Source organism: Armigeres subalbatus, chromosome 3 (genome assembly GCF_024139115.2).
Source record: "Armigeres subalbatus isolate Guangzhou_Male chromosome 3, GZ_Asu_2, whole genome shotgun sequence".
Classification (NCBI taxonomy): domain Eukaryota; kingdom Metazoa; phylum Arthropoda; class Insecta; order Diptera; family Culicidae; genus Armigeres; species Armigeres subalbatus.
Window position 1 is genome coordinate 383,637,538 of NC_085141.1, and position 23,490 is coordinate 383,661,027.

At 39.2% G+C, this 23,490-nt stretch overlaps 1 protein-coding gene across 10 annotated transcripts in view; it reads right to left on the reverse strand.

The window, feature by feature from the left end:
• Positions 1 to 476: 476 nt before the first annotated feature.
• LOC134226680 (transcription factor AP-2-epsilon) overlaps positions 477 to 23,490 on the reverse strand; it is a 223,895-nt gene continuing 200,881 nt past the window's right edge. For all 10 annotated transcript variants that reach the window (XM_062707615.1, XM_062707616.1, XM_062707623.1 and 7 more), the window contains 5 exons: positions 18,412 to 18,619; positions 3,106 to 3,304; positions 2,688 to 2,952; positions 2,450 to 2,617; positions 477 to 2,384 (listed from right to left, as the gene is read on the reverse strand). In XM_062707615.1, coding sequence (XP_062563599.1) covers positions 2,274 to 2,384; positions 2,450 to 2,617; positions 2,688 to 2,952; positions 3,106 to 3,304; positions 18,412 to 18,619 — 951 coding nt within the window. In that variant the 3' untranslated portion in view covers positions 477 to 2,273. The remainder of the gene's footprint in view (positions 2,385 to 2,449; positions 2,618 to 2,687; positions 2,953 to 3,105; positions 3,305 to 18,411; positions 18,620 to 23,490) is intronic.

A 23,490-nucleotide genomic window follows, 5' to 3' on the forward strand; every position in this document is an offset into this window, starting at 1 on the left:
AGAAACTCCTAATGAATTCCTTAGCAAACTGCTTTGAGAATTCCTGTGGAAATTGGTTCTAGAACTTTTTTAACTTTTTTTTTTAAAGAGATTGCAATCATTTCAGGATTTTCTCAGAAAAAATCTTTCAGCAATTGCTTAGGAAATCCCTTTCGAAACTCCAGGAAGAAATTCTTGGGATACCTTCGAAATTTCTCTTTGGAATTACTTCAGAATTCCATTCAGGAATTCTTTCGAAAACTCCATAAGGAATTCCTTCATCCCATAAAAAACTCCGTCAGTGATTCTAAAAATTGAAGGAAAATTTTTTTTTTCAGAACAATTTTTGCGTTTATAATTAAATTTCAGGGAAAATATTCGATTTGGTGGGTCACGTGCCCCATCGTGCCCCAGCTTAACTTCGCCAGTGCTGAAACTTGAGAGTTTTGTTAAAAAGACAAAGATAATATTTCGGTATAAAATATGCAAATGGATGATGAGTTTTAAAATATATATATTTTCATTAAATTTGAATTTATAATACTTCTGAAATTTGCTCTTATACCATTTTGTTCATGTACAACTTTGTGTTTTCGTCTTCTGTTTGCATTGTATCTCGAACTCCTAATTTGCCTATAGGTTGTTTGCGTGTGTACGATTCTGGTACCTCTGTTCACTTATCTGTGGGTGAAGTTGTGTGAATTTTTAGAGCTTGTATTTCTTTTTGTGCATTTATTACCATTTTTTTTTTGTTTGCAAATAACTGCAACTGACGGGTTTCTATTTCGAACGAATGTCTTGGACATTGCTTTGTGTCGTGTTTTGGCTGCGATGCGTACGGACATTTTTTTTACTGCAATCAAAACTAGCTTAAATTTACAATGATTTCTTGCGAACTGCTTCACATTGTTTGTCTATTACAAGCTTGATTTTTTTTCTTTCAAATTTGTGAGAGTACGATATGCGATGGAGTGTTTGAATGGGTTGATGATGGTATTCAAAATGCGGGCAATTTCGATATTCAATTTTACATCTTTTAGCTTATTATGCTTAATTTAATTGTTTTTCCTTTTTTCGAAAAAGTATGTAATAATAGTTCTCCTTTTGCTAGTCGATTGATTTTGTACATATATATGTGAACTTCCACAAAGTGAAAGTTGAACTTTTTTTAGTTACAATAATTTCCACGAAAGATAATTTCCGTTCATACAGATTACCTCTTTGACAACAACTGGAAGAGTGGAAAAATCTGAAACATTCTGTTGGCAATAAAAATGTTTTGAGCTTTTGCTTGCTGTCACACACGTGTGCTATGAATATTTTATGGCATGGATGACGTTTCGTCTCGATTATGTGTGGATTTCGCGCATAATAGGAATGATATGGTTTGCCTCTTTTGTTTTACAATGTGGATTGTTAAGGGATAACAAGTATGGCTGACGCGATGATAAATAGTGTTTATGGAATCATGGCACTAGTAAGGGAGAGGGAAATAGAAAATTGGTCGAAAGTGGGGCTGTTTTTGAGCAGGAGTATTCAAGTTGGCACATGGAGATTATGGCGCTGGGGAATGGTGTTTGTAGTCGAAGAATTGGTAAAAGTTTTGTTTTGGCACATGACTTCACAAGTACATTGTAAGCCTCATTGGCTTTTTTTGTCGAAATGGTTGCTTTGTTTTTTAAATCTTAAAAATAAACAATAAATAAAATTCGTTTAATAGGTGCTCTTGTCAGTCATCTTTGCTTTGCATTCCCAGTTGAGAGTTGGCGCCCAACTGTTGCACATTTTAGCTAAACATGGAATTGCAGATGAAACAAGTATCAATGGCCATTGATTTATCAAATAAAAATGGGAATGTACAGGCTCCTAGCTTCTAATACTATTAAACAATAGGCTATCACAAAAAGGATTATAAAATATTAAACAATACTTTATTTTACGGTTATGCGTTTTCAATTGATTACAGTTAAATATATTGAGAACACCGAGAGATAAAACGTGCAGATTTTCAAATGTTTACGTTGCTTGCAAGTGGTGACCAATAATAATTTAATTATAATCAATCTAGTGTTGAAATCTCATAGTGTAACCTTTTGCATTTTATATTCACTTAATGTTACGGTCGTTTTCCTTTCTATACATCACATTGTGGTTTCTAGTGTTTTCTTTTGCTATGATACAGTTTCAGATGGCGCCACCCATCGGTTTCGGTTCGGCAGTTTTCGCTTCCGAACCGACCGCATCAAGTCCGGCTAGAAGCGTTCGATTTTGGTGAACAGATAATTTTATAACTGTCATTTCTTATCGTTGTCCATTTTGCTCTTGTCGAGGGATGACGTCACCATGCTGCCACCGTTACCGGGGTACATCTTGTCCAGATGTTTGATGGACTCGTTGAGGAAGTTCTGTTGGGAATGAACATAATAAGTTTAGTGTGTTACAGATATGGCGGAGCTGCGGTTGAGCTTACTTGAATGGCGGTAAGTGCTGCCACAATTGCGGGCGATCCGAACCCATGCGAGATGAGCGAAAAGTGCGTCAGGTGTCGCTGTATTGATGGGTCCAGAATGTGTTGGGGTCTAGTGTTGCACAGAGGAGATCGATCCTGATTAAGCAGGTCCATTAGTTCTTTTGTAATCTGGAATTTGGGAAAATATTCAATTAGTTTATGACCTTTTTAATTTAGGCAGTAGATTAAAGACACTCACTTGTTTAGTGTTTAGCAGAAGTTCTTTCCGCCGGTAAGACTCCTGCGGTTCCGAGTATTGCCGTGAGAGGTATTCTGCAACTTGCCGGGCAGGGAATTCTGTCTCGCAGACGTAGCCAAAGTCACGCGCCAGGTGAATTGCCTCACCTTCCACCAACGACGTGAGCAGAGTGACATTTGCCGCCTTGCGTCGACCGGCCGGTAAGTTCAAGCCGATTTTCTCCAACTTTTCCCTTAGTAACCGGCCGCCGTTTTTACTCTTTGCCCTGTGGGAGGAACGAACGGAAAAGGCGACAAATAATTATCGTGCTTTTGCAACGGTTGATCTAATTTAGCCACGCGAAGCAGACTAAAATTCTGCTTACAATTAATGCAATGGTAATGAATGGCACAAATGAGGGATGGAAAAGAAAGCTCACCGTCTAAGAACACCGCCGAGAAGTGACGCATTGAGACACTCGGGTGGCGACAGGCGCCGCTGCACTTCCGCTACCGTGACTTTGTATTTGGAGGTGCTGGAGAGGAGGCTGAGTCGACCGGGAACGGAGCAGAACACATCCGATGGGGAACCCATATTCATCTGGCTGCTGTCTTTTTTGATGTCGGTTATGGGAAAGTCTGAAAGTATTGGAAAGGATTGCTTTAGAATGTATGATAGTGAATAAAGGATAGCTGCTAGAGAGAAGGACCATTTGGACAGAGATCGGCGGAGTGAAAAGTTGTCGAAATGGCAACGTATGAAAAGATATAAAATTATAAAAATTATACTGGCATCACTTAAATTTTTGACGGTTCAAATAAGAACAAGCTGGCGTCTTCGCCGATTTCTTATTCTAGTATTTCTACTATTATCGTTCGCAACGTTCTTCATTCGGATGCTTTAGAACCGAATTAATTGATTTTAATACAGTTATCGTTCCGATTCTCTCGGAAATCATTTTAATTCATTAAGAATTCATATCATGCAAGATATCAGGAAAATGGGAATCTAAAAAAAATCGACGATCAACTTCGTGAATGTTTGGGCTTTCAATGCAACTCGTAACGCTGGGTAGACACCTTTACGTGGTGTGTTACGGGGTGAGATCTACCATGGTTGTCAGCTACAGGCAAATCCTGTAGCCTAACGAATACCTTCCCCGGTATCCATCTCCATGGTACTTATGAGGGTGTTGTTGAGTCAGGGGCTTCTCATTAAGTAAGTACTACATCAACACTTCCTTCCCCTCCCAAGTTACGGTGGCCGTGGGCGTGGCCAGAGGTAGTAATCCACATACTTATGTGTTTTTGTTCTAGATTGAAATCAAATACCACACCCACCTTGATTTTTGTTAAATTAAAAAAAAAAACATGGGTATCACTACTGTCCAATTCACGAAGTACACCTTGACTATGCTATGCTATGAATTGATTAGCCTTCAATGTATTTTCGTTGATAGAAAGTAAAAACATCAAAAGTAGAAAATAGGATTTATTGTTTGTACTTCCACGGCCAATGGAGAACATTCTAAAAGTTTTGTCCATCAATACGAAATTTAGATATTATTCCAGAAAATGACATGCTTAGGATTTGACCCGCCCTCGTACACTTCTGTTCGACAAGTAATCGAAATGTTTTGTGATTTTCATAATAACATCTTTCCCTGAGACATCTTTCCGCAGCATGTTATACTGCAGAAAGGCAAACAATATACAAACATCTCCAGAACATGACACCTCACTAGGTGCCGGGAGACTCCCTCCATATGATCGCATATTACCTTGTCTTCCTACTCAAAATACAATTCCAAACCAATCGCACCTCTTCGGCAAGCATTCGCAACAATGCTTATTATTTATGTACCGCCTTTGTCAGCGAAGCGCTGTGTAAAAAAAAAAAACAAAATCACGAAAACTTCTCTCAGTAGGCCATGTCAAAAATAAAAAAACTTCAATACCCATCGTCGGCCTGCTGCGCGAGAACCGAGGAGCTTCAGATTACAATACTCCTTTTGTGTAGAAGCGCGCCCTTTAACACGTTTTTCGTAAACCCTCCTCAATCGCTCGCTGCTCAGCTCAGCTGGCTAATAATCGGATCTCCCTCTGTGATTTACCCCGGCTCTGTTCGACTCCGTCTTTATGGAACTCTATGATTAAGTTTGTATATTAACCGCATCGCCCGACATTGACGAGATGTTTTTCGATTAATTAGCACTTCAGTTTTTTTCCTCCAAATGAATAAATCATTCCATCAGGATGGCCGCACGACAGGACAAAATGCTTCGATATTTTGTCGTCATGCGTTGTCGTTTACGATTTGCGATCACTTATCGCAATCGCGTGCGATGATCGCTCCAGAAGATTAGGCTTACTATGTTCGATGCGAGGGAGCCGGTGCAATGCGATCTTATCTCTGTATAACAGCTAGATCAAGTTTCATTGTTTGCGGGTGATGATCCTATTTTCACCATATTAACAGCTATATGAAATCACTTTAGGCTGTTACAAATATTTTAATAATATTTTGTCCTACTGGTCTCCGAAAGGTCAAGGGGGGGATAATAAAAAAATAAATATTAAAATGAAAAAAAAAAACAAAAAAAATCCTCGGATTTGTTAAAGCATGTTTTGAAAATTCTCAAATCTTCATTGTTGCCCCCTCAAAATATTACTTTTCGGCAAAAAAAAACCGGGGCAAAATAGTTTTTAAATATTTGTATCGGCCTTACATTAGTTTTAAACACCTTAGGGAAAACTATTTTTTATTCAACTCCATTTTTATTGAAAGTATTTGTCAATACTGTTTAAGATTTTTTTTTATTTTTACGCTTCAATACAGTTCGATTAGGTGATAAGTTACAGTTGATTAATTTTAATAATCACTGACTATTCCAATTTTGATCAAATCAATATAATATGATTCTGCATTACATATATTGTTCTTCTTTTCACAATTCTGAACTATCATAATTTCCACTGCTACTAATTGAAAACTGTTTGGCTGAACAATGACCGTACCGTGAATACTTGTACCGTCACCCATATTAATATTCCAATCAATTTGACGGAAATACAAGCCAGGACGAAAATCAACGCTTCAATCCGTGGATTTAAGATATGCGGCTAAACCGTCACCAGCAGCTCGCACAGTAGTAACTAGTTGACAATATCGCCTATGCTAATGAGATGTCTCTTCATCTGATATGGTTGGGATCGACCAACTCTGTCGCGGTGCGTTGCGTACGACGAGCGCGCCCGATACCAAGAAGAGGACCGATTGGGATCATTTATAATCCCATTATATCGATAACTTCCTCACTCACTTATGGGAAAACGACACACGAAGACGACGACGACGACGGGGTGGCTGAGAGTGTCACTCGGCATGGCACCTATTTGCTATTCGAACCCAAACGAAGGTATTGGATTGGGAGAATGGATAATCCCGTAGGGTGGGGGGAAGAGACTTGAAAAAGTGGACATGGCCTTTTCTGATTCGGATATTCATTCATGGGTTTTGGTCAGGTTGTGGAGTCACTGCGAGTCTTAAGATATTGGCCAGCAACTCTTCTGGAGAAACGTCAGGTGAGCGTGCCTAAATAAGTTGCAAATAGATTCGCTACTTGTCACCTCTTTCTTTTACGTCAGCAGCAAAAGGCATGTGGAACAGAAATTGGTCAGTAGGGACGGTTTATGTACAAATGGCTTCTTCATGCTAGCCGCACATTTATAACCGTCTCTCTGGAGAATACTGAAGTGAGGGTAAATAATATAACAGCCATTAATCTAAACCAGGACCCAAATCGAGTATAAATTTGTATAACGCTTCTATTATAATATCAATACAGCAAATCGCGGACTCAAGGTTGTTTTTTCGCAGACTTTTAATCCCTCTTTCTCCAGAAAAAAATAAGGCAAGAATTTCATATAAAAGTTTTAAATAAGTCAATTTTTTGTCGAGGAATGTTTTCAAAATTGGTTTCGAAATGCGTTCGAAGAAGCAATTTTAATGTATGGGTCCGGCTCGTTCAAATCTTGTGATCCAAAATCTGTGCGTTTTGTCCGCTTCTTTCTACCAATTTTTAAATTTTCACGAATATTTAGAACAGACTTGTTCCAACTGATGTAGTACAAGATTATCGGTGTTGTATTAGAATGCTATAAATGAATCATTCGATTTTCTTCTACTCAGGAATATAAGAGATTTTTTTCATGCTGATAAATATATTGAATTATTCATTGAAAAAAACAGCCGTTACCCATTTTAAAAAATGTTTTCCAAGAAATCAGGAAAAACTGTTCTTACACAAAATTGCATAATTTTTAATTTCATCGATTTGGAGAATATATTTATTTTGAAAGAGCCATTGAAAGTGTAGAAGCAATGTAATAATAATGAATAAATAGAGTAACTAAAATTTCATCATTTCAACTTAAACTTTATAACTTAAACAATGCTAGAATGTTCGAAATTTAATCGGAGTAGGCAAGTAAAGTGTGAGTAGGAAGAAGCTTCAAAACGCCGCCCCATTGTAAAGCGCCTTTTAGGTATTCCCTCATATTACCCGTGTTTGAGAGGGCCGTAACAAAATTAGAATTAAAATTATTTAGATTAAACCAAAATTTTCCACATTTTGTTGAAACATCTAACATTTCGGCGAGGCAAAACGCCTTAGTGAGACTAACCTACAATGTACTACGCGCCTCCACGCACTGTCCATACCAAAATGCTGATCCGCCGACGCGTGGTGCGTTGTACTCAAAGAGCTGCCAACAAAAAGGCGTTTTGCTTCATTAGCTTAGCAAGGGGATATCCCCCCATTCCTTCCCCTATGCTTAACAAAGTAAAATGCGCACAAATTCGAAATTCAATCGTAGTGTGCTAAGATGGGATGCTAGCATTGTACGTCATGTTGAAAAACTATCATTCTGTTTTCGTTTCTGGAAGCGCTCGCACGCTTTCCAATTATTGGCTTCCGATGCCGGCTTTCCGCGGATAAATCTAGTGATTCGGTCAGTGATTTGTTTGGCTACGACACTCCCATCAGCGATGCCAGATTGCTTCAACATCAATTCCGTAGATTTGCTTAAGCATTTTGGATGGCCCAATTCCGGTGATCAGCCACAAACCTTTCGAATTCCAGTTCAAAAATGAAGTGAGATCTGGCGGTTATCGAATTTTCTCTCGTTTTCAGATGTCACAACTGCCATGTGCGTCATCATGTGCATTACTCATAATGCAGTCGCGACATCCAGAAATGGGAAAAAAATAGATCACAATTTGTGTACAATAGACTGGCCCAGGAAACACAAAGTTGTCGAATTCCACGAGGCACTTGTGTCTCGATTGTGTCTTTTGGTGAGAAAATCAATCTCTGAAAATTTCAGCTCAATCGCTTGTTGCATAAGCTGGCGCATTTGATTTGAAGTTTGTATGCATCCCCATGTGGGGATTTCAGCCAAAATGTATAAGAAAATACACCTCCGTCACTCATTCGATATGGAAATTGGTTCTGATTGCTCGATTGACCTCAGAATTGCAAAAAAAGGTAGTTGGTACGTTAGCCTATGCAACAAGCGACTGAGCTGAAAGTTTCAGAGATTGATTTTCTCACCAAAAGACACAATCCTGGGGGGTGCCCTGTGGAATTCTTCTCTCCATACTAAGCTGGATCAGTCTAGTGTGCAATTGGACGAAAGTTATGAATCAAGACTAACAAAAGTGTGCTGACAATCGGCTACCTTCTTCTACTTTGATAACTTTGACTTTCGTTGATGATTAGGTTCTTACTTTTTCCCACATAAACGAGGAAAATCATTTGTAATTATTACAAATAAAGAAGTCAACAGAGTACCCGTCTAAAGTTTCAAATGTTGATCTTGGAGTAGTTTGAGGATGAATATAAACTACTTTTGCTATTGAAATAGTGAGCGAAGAAAAATCGGGTAGCATTTGAAAAGTTGATGAAATCAATATGTACCGAGAAATTGAAGAAATCTAAAGCGACTTCAATGTAAGCGATAATTCTATGAAAAAAAATACACTACGCTCAAACATTTTATTTCGTTAACCAACGAACAAATTTGCTAGGATGTACCGAATAAAATATACATAACAGGTTTTGTCAATCTGAATACAGAAAATCAGCAAACAATAAGTTTTATAATCTTTTCGGGCCCTCATCTGTCGAACAAAGTGGATATGTCTGCTGGTACTCGCATATCAGAAACCATTCTGAGAGTTCATCCATGAATCCCTTTGGGAGATCTTCCAGGAATTCCTCAACAAATCCTTCAATAAATTGTTACGTAATTCCTTTCATGAGTCCTTATTATTATTATTATGCGAGTTCATCTAAAAATTATTTTATGAAACTAGGCAGATTATTTGTTATTTCAAAAGTTTCTCTGGTTATTCCGTATTTTATTAGGCATTTTCCGATAGCTGTTCCCGAGGTTCTCCCAGCAATCCCTGAGTTCAAAAAACGGTTCAAGAAACGATTCAAGAATTTCTCCGGTAGCTTCCGTAGATTCTTAGGTTTTTTTTCAGAAATATTTTGGAGGGTTTCCATAGAACCTTCTCTCTGATTTCCAATAAGAGTTCTTCCAGGAGAATTCTTCCAAGAATAACGGGTATTTCTCCAGTTCCAGTAGAACGATTTTCTGGAGAAATTCCAGAAAGAAAATCCTTGCAACTCAAAAGTAGATTCTTTAAAAAAAAAATCCTGCTGTTTCAGAATAATGCTTAAAGAAAATCCAAGACGTTTGTCAGTTATTTTGAAATGTTCTTTGTCATATGTTTTTACGTCGAACAAGACGGAAATTTTACTTTAAGCAACGCACGGTGTGAGCCCAATATATTTATGAAATCGTTAAACTTACGAGTATTCAAGGGCTTCAGTAAAAGTCATGAATAACGTGTCGTGGAATGTCTCGTAAGGTTGTGTGAGCAAGACACCAGAAAACCGTAACAGACTGATGTCCGATAAAAATTAAAACTGAAAAAAAAACCATTTCTGCAGAAGTTTTTCAATTTCCGTAGATCCGTTGAAGGCATTCAATTCTGTAGATCTACGGAAATTACCGTAGATTTGGCATCGCTGTCTCCCAGCTTCCCTTCGTTTTTTGATTCATCGTCTTTGGCTGCACTAGATCGATTGATCTGAGCGATTTGTCGATTGAAACAATTAGCAAACATAGCCCTAATTCTGGCTGTACATGTGTGGATTTTATTATCGCATATCATTCGATAATATGCAGAAAATAGTGACGCGCTGTCTGGATTTGCAATCTCCGTGTGATGTAATTCGGTTGGTTCCTAAAGGAAAGGATATCTCAATGCGCCATGCTGAGTACGGTGGGAACCCTAGGGTTCAAACCACTGGCGAGTATTCGTTTTTTTTATTCTTCTCAGTTCACACTCAACCGTGCTATATTGCAGACGACTACCTCCCGAACAACCAGAACTTGAGGGAACTAAGGACAAAAATCGACGATTTGTTTTTGGCTGTGGCGGATTGCAACTTCTATCTCCATTTTTCGTGGTATTTGAGAGGCTTCAGTAGGCTACCTTACTGGGGTCGCGTTACGTACATCGCGCTGGTGGGGCTGCCACGTTAGGTAGGCTGACGCAATACAGCATTTCGTTAGTCAGCCGCTGGGTACCAGGCAGATGCTGTTTGAGCCTCACCTCCTGGTGAACAGGCGCTCGAGACGCTCTCACTCTAGCTGATGTCAGAAGCACCAGGCTGCACTACCAGCTAAGTACATAACCCTGGCGGTCTTTTGTCATCGGACGACCCGTGGAAGCGTGAGATAAAAACTTGTGGGGACCAGAGCTATGTTGGGCGCTCCTTCCTTGATGAGAACCCACTATTTTGCAGCCCAGGATTGCAACTACGATGTCATAATACTGACCGAGACCGGATTAAATGAGCGTCATTCAATGTGTTCCACTGTGACTGAAACCGTATGAACAGCAACAAGACTAGTTTCAACGGAGTCCTAATAGCAGTTAATCATCGTTATTCTAGTGTGCAAGTCCGCACATGTTTTTGTGAAAGACTTGCGCAGGTGTTTGCTGATATCAATATTGGATGTCGTCAACTGCTGGTTGGTGCCGATTATATTCCGCTTGATCTGATTGTACACACTCAGTTTTTAGCACGGCAAAAATCGGCACAGCCGTGTGCCCAGTAAAATAAAACTGATATTCTGGCAGAAATGGCATTTGTTAGCTGATTTTCGGCAAATTATTTGCTGGATTTCAGCAACTTTGACAGAAATCTAAGCAAAAAACATGATTACGAATCTCGGAAAAAGTTTAACATTTTGCTGATGTCCCGTTAAAAAAAATTAAGTGTGTATGTAGCCACAACAGTTCCACGTTTGACGAACATGGAGCATCCGTTTGTGAACTGTGCGACAATACTTCCTTCGATGACCATGTGTTAATTTACGGGGATTATAACCAGCCTCGTCTGCAATGGATTCAGAAGGCTTATGATAACGTGCTGATAAGCTGACACTTTGTCTATACCTACATCAAGTGCTGTACTGCTTGACGGAATGGACTCCATGGATATGACACAGATTAATTGCTATCGTAATAAATCAGATCGTACACTGGACTTTGTGTTTTGTTCCGATAATTATAAAATAAACCAAACATCATCTGTAGTTACTTTGTTGCCCGTGGATACGCACCATCCTCCGTTGGAAATATCTTTCCCAGCGCGACGTGAAATCCCGACTGATTACTCGCATGGTACAGAACAGACGACAATCCGATAATCTTCAAAATGTCGATTGGGACTGTTTAAATGCGAGTCATAATGTTAACGAAATGGCGATCAAATTATGTTTCATTGTTCAACAATGGCTGCAAGCAAATGTTCCGGCTCCCAAAATCACCTGTTTGGGGTACTTCGTTACTTCGAAAGCTGAAACGCGAAAGTATATCAATTGACCTTTCCCGTCAAAATTTGTATCTCGTCTTATTGTCTCAGCCGATTCTTTGGCTTATTTAAGGTCAACTGTCCCAAAGAACCCATATTTTTTGACGCCTATAAGTATTTTTAAAATTTAAAACGAAAATCAAAAAAGTGCTGCACGTGTTAACCGGCCTGAAAAATTCAAGAACGATCGCGTGATCGGCCGAAATATTAACGCATTTGCCCAAAAGTACACGCGGCGCTCCCCACAGGAAATTCCTCTTGGTGGTCCAAAATAAGAGCCCCCGTAAGGGTGGTCCAAAATACATCCTTTACCCTAATCAGTTCAGTGCGTGTTTTCTCGTGTTTTAGATTCTCCAGTAAGCAGAGCGATCAGCCAGTCGTCGAAATTTAGTTTTGCTTTGTGAGGAAAGCAAAACGATCGGCCGGTCACCGAAATTTTGTTCTGCTTTTGCGGGTGAGTAAGTTAATTTAGTTTGCATCCGTGTAGTGCGGTCGATAATTAAAATATTTAGCGTTTTTCGATTGTTTTTGTTTTAAATCAAACTACACGCTATACACGGCAGACCGTTTACCAAAACGAACCCTGCCACACTCCGGCTTATATCAGATGATTCGTCGGCTTCTATCAAAGCGAGTATCACGTCAACAATTTCCTACCTATTCCTTAATTGACCTGCATTCGAAAACGGCCGGCGCTGGTATTTTTGGGTCACCAGTTCTTACACATTAAAGATGATGTTAGTCCCAAACTTCATCTAATGGTTCTCTTTGTAATTACAGCTGGCCTGACAATAACGGAGTAGCAACCGTGGGCAGTCAATCATGATCATGCTTTTGTTTTCGATTTTAAAAATAGTTAGAGGCGTAAAAAAATATGGGTTCTTTGGGAAAGTTGACCTTAAATAAGCCAAAGAATCGATTGAGCGAATACAATTTTTTGACGGGAAAGGTCAATTGCAGAGCAGCTCTGTACATACAATGGTTTCAAACAATGCGTGACAACTTTTGAATAACTCCCGGAAGTTCTAGCAAACGAGGAGAGGTGTGGTTCAATAGAAATGGAAATCAACGATACACGAAACATTACTCAAAATAATTCTGGATATAACAAACCTTCTTTAGCTACTCATACCCGTTCTGTCGTTCATATCGTGGATAAGCATATTTTACAGGCGCTCTTTTGATGTTATACCTTTCATTTGAAAGCTTAGGATCCATAAAAATAGCCATAGCGTTCTTCGGAAATTCGAACAACTTTCCAGCATGTGCGAAGCTTCCTTATAGGGTAAAACGACCTATTATGGAGGGATTAAGCACCGTGTCAAAACAAAATTGATTACAAAAATTCTTCAAAAATTACCTATTGGTCGATTTCCACATTGTAGTAGTTGAATAGGATGCTCGTTAACTATAGTTTCGTAAATATTACGTCAATTGTGCTGAGCTTATGTTGTTTTGTTTTTATCACAATAAAAACAAACTACCACAATAATAGGACGCAGTTGCCTATCGTTGCGATATTTTTTGAAGGTCAGTCCTATTGTTGCGGTATTGCATGTAATTCTTATGGAGAGCGATACCGCAACAATAGGACCTTAGCACTACCGCAATAATAGGTTCAAGGGATTCAAATTTTTAATGAAAAATGTTGATTTTTCATCATTTTGAACGGAATTTTGTCAAACAAAAGCTGTTCTAGTCGTTAATCCGAAGAGTTTTAGCGTACCCTCAATTGTTTTCAATGGTATTATATCCAGAATGGACTACTTTAACACTACCACAACATTAGGGCATACCACAACGATAGGACGTTTTACCCTAGCCTTTGAACTGCATCGCCATTTTATCAGTTAACAGTAGCTCTTCTTCTTAATCGAATCGAAAAAAATGCGGGAAACGGCAAACCTGATTATGATTCCGGGAAAATGTGCCTGGAACTCATGGAGCTTTAAACCTTTAATTGAAGTTGATACGAGTTTTCGAATCATTCTTGATGACATATAATGAAAACGTCCTTCAGAAATTCTCCCAACCGAGAATTTCTCCGATTCACCGAACCGATTCATGAGCTCGTAGTGCTCTTTTTGGAATTAGCGAGAATCACTTCAGTACATAATTCGAAAAATGATATTCTAGAGGAATTCAGCATGATGTTCCTCTAAAGATTTATTGAAATATTTTTCTATTCGTGAGAATCATGGTTTTGCCTCCAAAGATTTCTTTCGGTATTTCCAAAATTCCAATACAACTTTCTCTAAAAATCTTTTACGCTCCTCCCGAACATTTTATTGAGTTATAAATGGAATCTAATCTTCACCTAACCAGTGACTATTTTCTAACAATTCTGTATAAGAACCTACCAACACCTGTATAAAAACTGGGCATACGCGCAATTGTTAGATTCTTATACAAAAAATGTAAGCTCACGAACAAATATTGTAAGAAAAGCTTGCAAAGTTGTAAGGTCTTGTACAATATTTGTATAAGAATCTAGCATTTTCGCATTTGCCTAGTTCTTATACAGGTTTTGGTAGGTTATTATACCGAATTGTTAGAGAATCTAACATGCACTGGTTGGGTGTAGGATATTTTTTAAAATGATTTCCTTTCTAAAACGAATTTATCTTTTTTCACATGAAAAGTGGTTTTAATCATACTCTATGACAGCGGTTCTCAACCTGGGGTACATGTACCCTAGGGGGTACCTTCACTGGCCCTAGGGGGTACCTCGGACAAAAATGCGTAATGGCTTACATATTGCAATTTCAATCAAAATTCATTGAAAAAGTTCTGATAATTGTGTATTCTCTATTTAAAAAAAATATATTGTACATAATATGTAATGCGATCAATAAATCTCAATTGAATCTTGCCTTCCACAACCAGCACAATGTATGCAGGGCTGCGGAACAAAAGATCAAACGAACAAAACGTCGAATGAACAAAATGATTTTTTCCCCTAAAATTCGGTTGCTTCGTTGCAAGAGGATTAGAAGCATCCTTTTACGCCTCTCAGAAACCTTCTTCAAAGCAGCTAGAAGGCTTCCTTTTAAGAGGCTCGGAAGCCTCCTTTCAAGTGGTTAGGCTGCCATCTTTCAAGAGGCTCGGAAGCCTCCTTTCAAGAGGCTCGGAAGCCTCCTTTCAAGAGGCTCGGAAGCCTCCTTTCAAGAGGCTCGGAAGCCTCCTTTCAAGAGGCTCGGAAGCCTCCTTTCAAGAGGCTCGGAAGCCTCCTTTCAAGAGGCTCAAGCCTCCTTTCAAGAGGCTCGGAAGCCTCCTTTCAAGAGGCCTCAGAGCCTCCTTTCAAGAGGCTCAGCCTCCTTTCAAGAGGCTCGAAGCCTCCTTTCAAGAGGCTCAAAAGCCTCTTTTCAAGAGGCTCAGAAGCCTCCTTTGATAAGGCTCAAAAGCCTCCTTTCAAGAGGCGCAGAAGCCTGCTTTCAAGAGGCCTCAGCCTCCTTTCAAGAGGCTCGAAGCCTCCTTTCAAGAGGCTCAGAAGCCTCCTTTCAGGAGGATTGAAGCCTCCTCTCAAGAGGCTCGTAAGCCTCCTCTCAATAGGCTCAGAAGCCTCCTCTCAAGAGGCCTCAAGCCTCCTCTCAAGAGGCTCAGAAGCCTCCTCTCAAGAGGCCTCAGAAGCCTCTTCTCAAGAGGCTCAGAAGCCTCCTCTCAAGAGGCCTCAGAAGCCTCCTCTCAAGAGGCCTGAAGCCTCCTCTCAAGAGGCCTCAAGCCTCCTCCCAAGAGGCCCCGAAGCCTCCTCTCAAGAGGCTCGGAAGCCTCCTCTCAAGAGGCTCGGAAGCCTCCTCTCAAGAGGCTCGGAAGCCTCCTCTCAAGAGGCTCGGAAGCCTCCTCTCAAAAGGTTCGGAAGCCTCCTTTCAAGAGGCTCGGAAGCCTCCTTTTCTAGAGACTCAAAAACCTCCTTTTCTAGAGACTCAAAAACCTCCTTTCAAGATGCTCGGAAGCCTTCTTTCAAGAGGCTCGGAAGCTTTTTTTTTAGAGGTTCGGAAGCCTCCTTTCAAGAGGTTCGGAAGCCTTCTTTCAAGAGGTTCGGAAGCCTCCTTTCAAGTGGTTCGGAAGCCTTCTTTCAAGAGGCTCGGCAGCCTCCTTTCAAGAGGCTCGGAAGCCTCGCTTCAAGAAGCTCAGAATTCTTCTTTCAATAGACTTGGAAGCATACTATCAAGAGGCTCAGAAGCGTTCTTTCAAGATGAAACGGAAGCTTCCTTTTAAGTGGCTCGAAAACCGCCTTCAAGAGGTTCGGAAGCCTCTCTACAAGAGGCTCAGAAGCCTCTAATAAAGAGGCGCGGAAGCCTACTCTAAAGGGACTCAAAAGCTTAAAGGAGCTTCCCTTCAAAAGGGCTCGGAATTATGTTTTCAAGAGGATTGGAAGCCTACTTTCGAGAGGGGGTACCTCAAATCACGCAAAAGTTCGAAGGGGTACCTCTCAAGAAAAAGGTTGAGAACCGCTGCACTATGAGATTATGTTCCTATAAACACCTCTTTGAACTACGGGTTATCAGATGAAATATTTTACCCTGATAAAATATTTGTTGATAGCACAGATTTCTTTAGAAACCATCTAAAGAGCTTAAACACCATCCAGTGTTTTTCCAGAGTTATTCCATGAATTCCTGCCAGTAATGTTTCTTTTATTTCTTTATTAATTATCCATAATAGTTGCAGATTTTCTTAAAATGTTTTTCTGAGAATATTTTGTTCTATGAATAAATTGTTTATTTTTCAGTATGCACTTTTTCAATTTATTCTTGTTTTTTTTTAAACTAAATCTAAGAATTTTTAAATAGATTATATTCTGAAATATTTCCTTCTCAAAGTTCTATCACAAAACATTAATAAATAGAATGACTCGGTTTTTCGAAATGATTATCTGAGAAAGATACAATTTAAGTTTAATGGTGTGCTATAGTCGGTGTTGTTTTATTTTATTCACAATCGATTTTCTGAAGTTTTGTCAAAAATAGATTTTTATAATATTTGGGACGAAATGAAACTTTCTTTATGTATGTAATAATAGAAAGGTGCTCACTAACTTTTTTTTGTGATTCAATTCCAGCACCTTTCTATTCTCTATATTTCCCATGTTCTAACAATTGCGGCGACTGGGAATGGGCTTCATGTTGTTTCTATTTTTATTCTATACACTTAACAAAACTAGCAGTTACTGCTAGAATTATAAACGAACGAAAGCCCATTTCAGCATTAAATTAGAATATATTTCTTTCTCTATAAAACGAACCTGGCTCCTAAAATCCAATTAAAATTTTGTTTGAATTCGTGGCAGGTGCAGAGGTTTGCAGTGGGCTGGTGACTGCATTATCTATTCCTCCTATTTGATTTTATTCTGGCGTGGCAGGCACCAGTGTGTCCTAAAAGTTGAGATCAGCAGTAGGCAGGAATTTAGCCAGAAGGGAGGCCCGGGGCCGACAGCTTGTGGGGACCCCAAAATGTACAAAAAAGGTTGGGCCCGGGACCACGCACCACCCCCCCTAAATCCGACCCTGAGTAGGGTAGATGGCGCTAAATTACTCATTTAATTACTGGTATAATCGTTTGCAGCGCATTTCTGAGTAATATTATTATCATTACAATTCAATATTTGTTATTCATTACCGAGTGGTCAATGTGGCGCAAAGATTGGTAGAAATTTTTCGATTTTCACTGAAATTCGACGATTTGTCATAATTTTTACTTACTTTAAAGATTTTCGTTCAATCCGTAAAACAACCATGCATTAACCCTTGATATCTCATACAAGTGGGTCATATTGCCCCATTTTAAAAACATATTAACAACCGAGTTATTAAGAATTGGAAAAAATTTGATATGTAGCTAGTCTTGTAAATTATGTGTCTGCATGTAGAAATGTTTAGGCTATTGGATAAAGCATCGAAAAAGCTTGTGGGAGGCATTTTGGGCCATTCTCTCCTACTTGTACATTGAAGATGAGTGTTAGTACTAAAGCACGCATTTGTTGGTAGGACTCTCGTCATAATGGTCATTATAGAGTAAGCAACTACTGGTGGTCAATCAAGCTAAAGCTTAAGTTTCCAGTTTCCCGGTTCCCATAATTCTAATTGGTTCCCAATTTACTCAACTGAATTCCTTTTAAAATTGTTCTCTAACTAACTAACTAGCTGAACGCCCGATAGTTTCCGTTTTCTCTTTGCTGGCTGACGTCTTCCTACATACAACATTTTCCACAGATAAAATGCCTACCTGCTCCGATGAGTAGGTATTCATTTTTTCTTCCATTCGGAGTTTGCTTCATCAAATCTTTTCATTCTTTCGTCCCGCTTTTTGCCATCTTCTTTTAAATTCCCAAAAAGGCTCACAAATCGAATCATAATTTTCATCAATTTGTCCTCCGTGATCAACTGCATTTTCTTGAACTGATTTGTATGTATCATGATAGCTATTGAATACGTTTTAAAGAACATCTTTCTTTTTGAGAATAAAAAGTCTGGTATGGATTGAATTCTTATAGGGGAACGGTTCGCCACTTCATTCCATAGCTCCTATTTCCATCCCATCAAAAACAAAGCAATGGAAAGGAATTGTGTTTGTTTATTATTTTTGTGATTTTTTTCAGCAGTGAGCACGCATGTTGAAAAAAAGATGCGACGAATTTGGTGCCGTATTTCTTTGTTTAGCGATGAGATGGATATATGTACAGTGAGATGGAGATCGGAACAGTTCTCCCAGTTAAGGTTTTCATCGATCCCAGATCGAGTTATTAATAATAAAGTCAGCCACCCTAACTGTCCCTTTCAATGCACTTACTTTTCAGCAGCGGCAGATCGCTCATAAATCCAGCATTTTCGTCTATCACCGGATTCTGACCGTCGTCCACGGCACTCTGCAGGGCCTGGTGCAGCGACAGTGGGTCATGCTCGTGCGCTCCTAATCGGGTGGCTCCCGCTCCGCTGCCAATCGATCCACTGTAATCGCTCCGCCGGTCCGTGTACGGGAAACCATGCGAGAGTTGCGTCTGTTTGGAAAGAATGGGAAAAAAGGCAAAACAAAAAGAAATCGAGAAATTAGCGTAAGAATGTTTCAAAGTCGCCATCCTAAGTGGCTGAAGTTTTCAACAGGAATGAACGACGCTGGAAAATGAGGGGAAAACGATGATGAAATTGAGAGGAAAACAATTTCGACATTTGAAGATTGTTTTGGGACCGACCGACCGAAGGGAAACAGCTGCTCATCGAAGGGTGGAAAGTATGTTCCAAGTTTTCCTTGATTCCTGAACATAAAGGAGTTTAGATAAGTGCGGCATTCTTTCTCAGAATCTGTCGATGGCTTAATCAGAACGTAAGCATGATTTTTCTTAATGCAGATGAGGTGAAAAGGTTTATATTCGACAATAGCAATCCATATATTTACTGGATCGCAGAAACATCGAACTAGATATTTTTAGAAGAGAAATAAGATGCTGACGTTGGGCACAAAAATTAACAAAACTTCAAATAAAGTGTGCGCATAAATGAGATATAAGCTGATTTTCAGTAATATAATAAATAATCATTCGTTCCTATAATTTAAAAAATACAGTTATGATACGATATCACAAATGTATAAAGTTTGAAGTTTTGTATAAACTACAATTTTTAACCTAGTTTGTGTTTATCGATAATAACATTTAACACACGCTATTCAAAAACAAGCGCATCCAATATCAGTGGACACTCCATGCAATAATATTTCTAATAATTTGTTGTCCACTCACATTATCAATTTATTTCCGATATACAATGTGAAAAATCAATTTAGCCCCGCAACGGAAATATTTGCCTCCCCGAAATTCCTGTCCTGTCCGATGCTTCTAAGCAAACAAGGTTCCGGATATCAAAACTCGCAGCTTTACATGCGACTTTATTAACGTTGTGATGTTGTTTTCGAGGGACTCTCACAGATAGAGCCAAGCCCGCGCGAATCCGACCGACCTTTCCTTCGAGCGAACCATATGTTCATACGAATTTTCCATCGACGACGTTCTAGTCGTCATCGTCGTTTATGATACGCAAAATTGTTGACATTCCAGGTTCGGGGGATTTTCCAAGCGAGCGAGCGTGCTAGCGTGGAAACTCCCGCTTCTGCTGCTTTGTTGGGAAATGTTGACTGGCATGCAGCGACGCGGCCGGCGGTGGCAGCATTCGAGTGAGTCGTACACGTGGGGGGAGAGCCGGGGGAATGCTTGGCTTTCGGTTTGGAAGGAAGTTTGAGTTATGTGGATATTCCCGGTCCCCGGTCGGTACCCACTCCGCCCGGCGGTGCGGCGGTAGTTCCATACTACGGCAGGGCGAGAGTTCGTTTTCTATTTCTCGAAGGTTAGGTAGTGTCTGTTGAATGTGGCAAGAAAGTTGCTATTGTTGTCGGTGAGAGAGCATGTTATCTTAGAAGGAAGCAAGATAAGACGGGATGCTTCGGGTGATGGACGACTGGAAGGATGGGAGAACTAGGGTTGAAAGTGTGCTGTGGCGTGATTTGGTGAGCTTAGGTAAAGAAAGATCGCTTATGAAATAGTTGAGCAAGAAGTTTTGGCTTTATAAGACGAAGGGTATGTATTTAGTTATTTTTCTAAACGCAGCAAAATTGGGAATAGTTTATGTTTCGTAAAACATCTATGAACGTTTACCCATAGGAATAAGAGAATTCGAAACTAATTTTTAACTTTGATCGTTGTATTTCCTATCACTGTTTTGAATAGCAGTCTGGTAATGTAAAAAAAGAGGAAGCTTCACTTTTATCAATCAATATTGTTTTCTTTTCATTTTCATAAGAAGATATGTCAGCAAAAAATAATTCTTCAAACGAATTTTTATTTTCAATCTCATATTCTTAAATTTTGAACCATATCTAAATTATGGAAAATGTATTAATAATGACTATATAGTTAAAATGTGTGAAAGTTCCATGTGTGAATGTTAATTGAATTTTCTTTAGCCAATTTAAACACATTGCTCTGTGATCTACTTATCAAAAGCCACAGAAGCTAAAATGTAGTGAAAGGGAGAAGTTACATATTTATATGCAACGAGTTGGGAAAGGATGGTTCTTCCAGCACTAAGGGTACGGGTTTCCAGCTGATCACTGGGCATTTCGCCTTCTTGTGCCCAGCCCACGGCAGTCATTAGATTTTCGCGGTGTGAACGATGAACGGGTTTCTCCGAAGATCTTGAGTGCGCGTTGGTCTTTCACGATTCATATACTTGTACAAGATACATATACTTGTTGCTGGAGGAATCAACGAGAGTCGTTTAGATGTCACTGCTCGCTGGTCCTTCCTGAAGCGCAATTCAGCACTACTTCCGAAGGTAGGTTCTTCGTGCATTCAGGATCCTTCCTATGTTGGCGCATTTTTCATCTCCACTGTTCTGGTTGATATCGTTCCGTTTGAGCTCTTTGACTTCGCGACTTAAACCATTTCTTTAACTTTTTGCCGTTCAGCTCCCGCTTCGATCGTGGCTACCCGGATATTCCGATGAACTACTTCGACGAAGGCTCTATCCTATTTTTACGAGAATCGTACATATCGTAAACGTATACAGAGATGATAAGTGAGCTACTTGCTCATTCTCTTTAGGATTCGATCCCTGCGCAAGATACTGATTGGGGTTTAATCACCGTGGCCACTTATTTGTTGTTTTAATTGGCTTTTTTCGGTGACAATTAAATCAAAACAGCAATTTAGCTTACGCGTTTCGGCTTACTACGCTTCAGCCATCATCAGTAATGGGCCAAACACAATTAATACGTTTGCGTGCGTTTTGACAGTTTTCCCATGGGAAAACTGTCAAAACGCACGCAAACGTATCAATTGTGTTTGACCCATAAGCCGAAACGCGTAACGCTAAATTTCTGTTTTGATTTAATTGTCACGGAAAAAAGCCAATTAAAACAACAAACAACTGAAGAAATGCTAGTTGAAAAGCAAGCCAAGCTCCCGCTGGAATGTAGAACCATAGAAGAAGAAGAAGAAGAAGAAGAAGAAGAAGAAGAAGAAGAAGAAAAAGAAAAAGAAGAAGAAGAAGAAGAAGAAGAAGAAGAAGAAATATAATATTTGAAACATACTTGTTATGGGGTGGCCGGATTGTTGCAGTTCTAGCCAATTCTCGCTTAACTTTTCAAAAGGACCTAAGTAACATTTTTTCATGAATTATTTTGAATGCTGCAATCAATATTCATGTTGCTCTGTTGATTGCACTTTTCAAAATAATTTATGAAACAAATGTTACTTAGGTCCTTTAGAAAAGTTAAGCGAGAATTCGCTTTTATTCCAATAGCTCGTCTAAACCAACAGGCAGCAAGATAGTTTCTCACATCAATCCTGGAGAACTAGAGGTAAGCGCCGGTCATGGAATCGTCGGCGGTGTCGTTTGTCTACATTTTGCTCAGGGGCGGCGTTTCCGGCGTCACGCCGGGAGTCATTTTGGCAAATAAATCGATATTTCCTCTACGAATTCTTTGAAAATTCATCCGGGAAATTTTTCGGGGCTTTCTCGAGAAAGTCTTCGAGATTTCCTCGGCAAATTCTCCTTTGAGAAACACTTCAGAAGCTCCTTGGTAAAATCTTCCAGATTTCATGGAAAACTCGGCAAATTTGAGAACTTCTATACAATTTCCTCTGAAAATTCTTTGAAGTTTTCTCGACAAATCTTTAGGGATTTTAGCTGGATTTCCTCGGAAAGTTCTTCGAAATTTCTTCTGAAAATTCGTTGCAATACCTTCACCAAATTCTTCGGGAGTTTTCTCTAGAAATTCTTCGGAATTTCTTCAGTAAATTCTTCTTAATTTCCTCGGCAAATTGCTCAGATTTTTTTTGGCAAATTCTTCCAGAATTTTCGGCAATTCCATCGAAATTTTTGGCAAATTCTTCGGAGTTTCCTCTTCCAACTTTTCGGGATTTCTTCGGCATGTTCTCCGAAATATATTCGAAAAATTATTCGGAATATTCTCGGCAAACTGTTTCAAATTTGTTTGGCAAACTTTTCAGAGTTTTATTTGCATTTCCTTCGAAAATTCAGCGAGTTCCTCTTCATTGGATTTCACTAACGAAATTCATTGGGATTTTCATGGGAAATTTTCTCAGCAAATTGTTCGAAACTTTTTCGACAAATCCTTCGGGATTTCTTCGGAAAATTGTACGGAATTTCTTCGGTAACTTTTCGCGATTGGCAATTTCATCAAAATTAGTTAGGCAAATACTTCGAAATTTCGTCGGAAATTTTCTCAGAATTCCTGTGGCAAATTTTCGAGATTTCGTTGCAAATTTTTTTGGGCTAATTTTTTAAAATTTCTTCGTCAAATTCTTCAGCACTTTTTCGTGAAATTCGAGATTTTGTCGACAATTCCATCGAATTTTATTAAGCAAATTCTTCGAGATTTCGTTGGAAATTTGTTCGGCAGACACGGTGTCTCTATGGGGAAATGTTGTTTTTTTTCAAAAATTAAAATTAAAAATGTATTAAAAATGTATGAAAAAATTACCATTCATAGAACATTTTTAAAATGCACCTACGACAAAAAGGAAAACTTATACATACTTTCGTGTAGTGGGTGTTTAAGAGACACTGATTTTTTTTTTGAAAATAAGCCTCTTTGGACAAAGACACCGTGCAGAATTCAGAATTCTTCAGCAAGGTTTCTTCGAGATTTCGTCGGCAATTCCATCGATTTTTGTAGTCAAATTTCTCAGAATTTCTTCGGCAAAGTCTTTAAGATTGCATCGGCAATTACTTCGAAATTTGAACAGCGTTTTTTTAAATTTCAACTCTATCGACACGTCTTTTGAATGTCGTCGCAATTTTCGTAGATTGTTTTCTGTAAATTCTTCGGAATTCTGTCGATGATTTGTTAGGT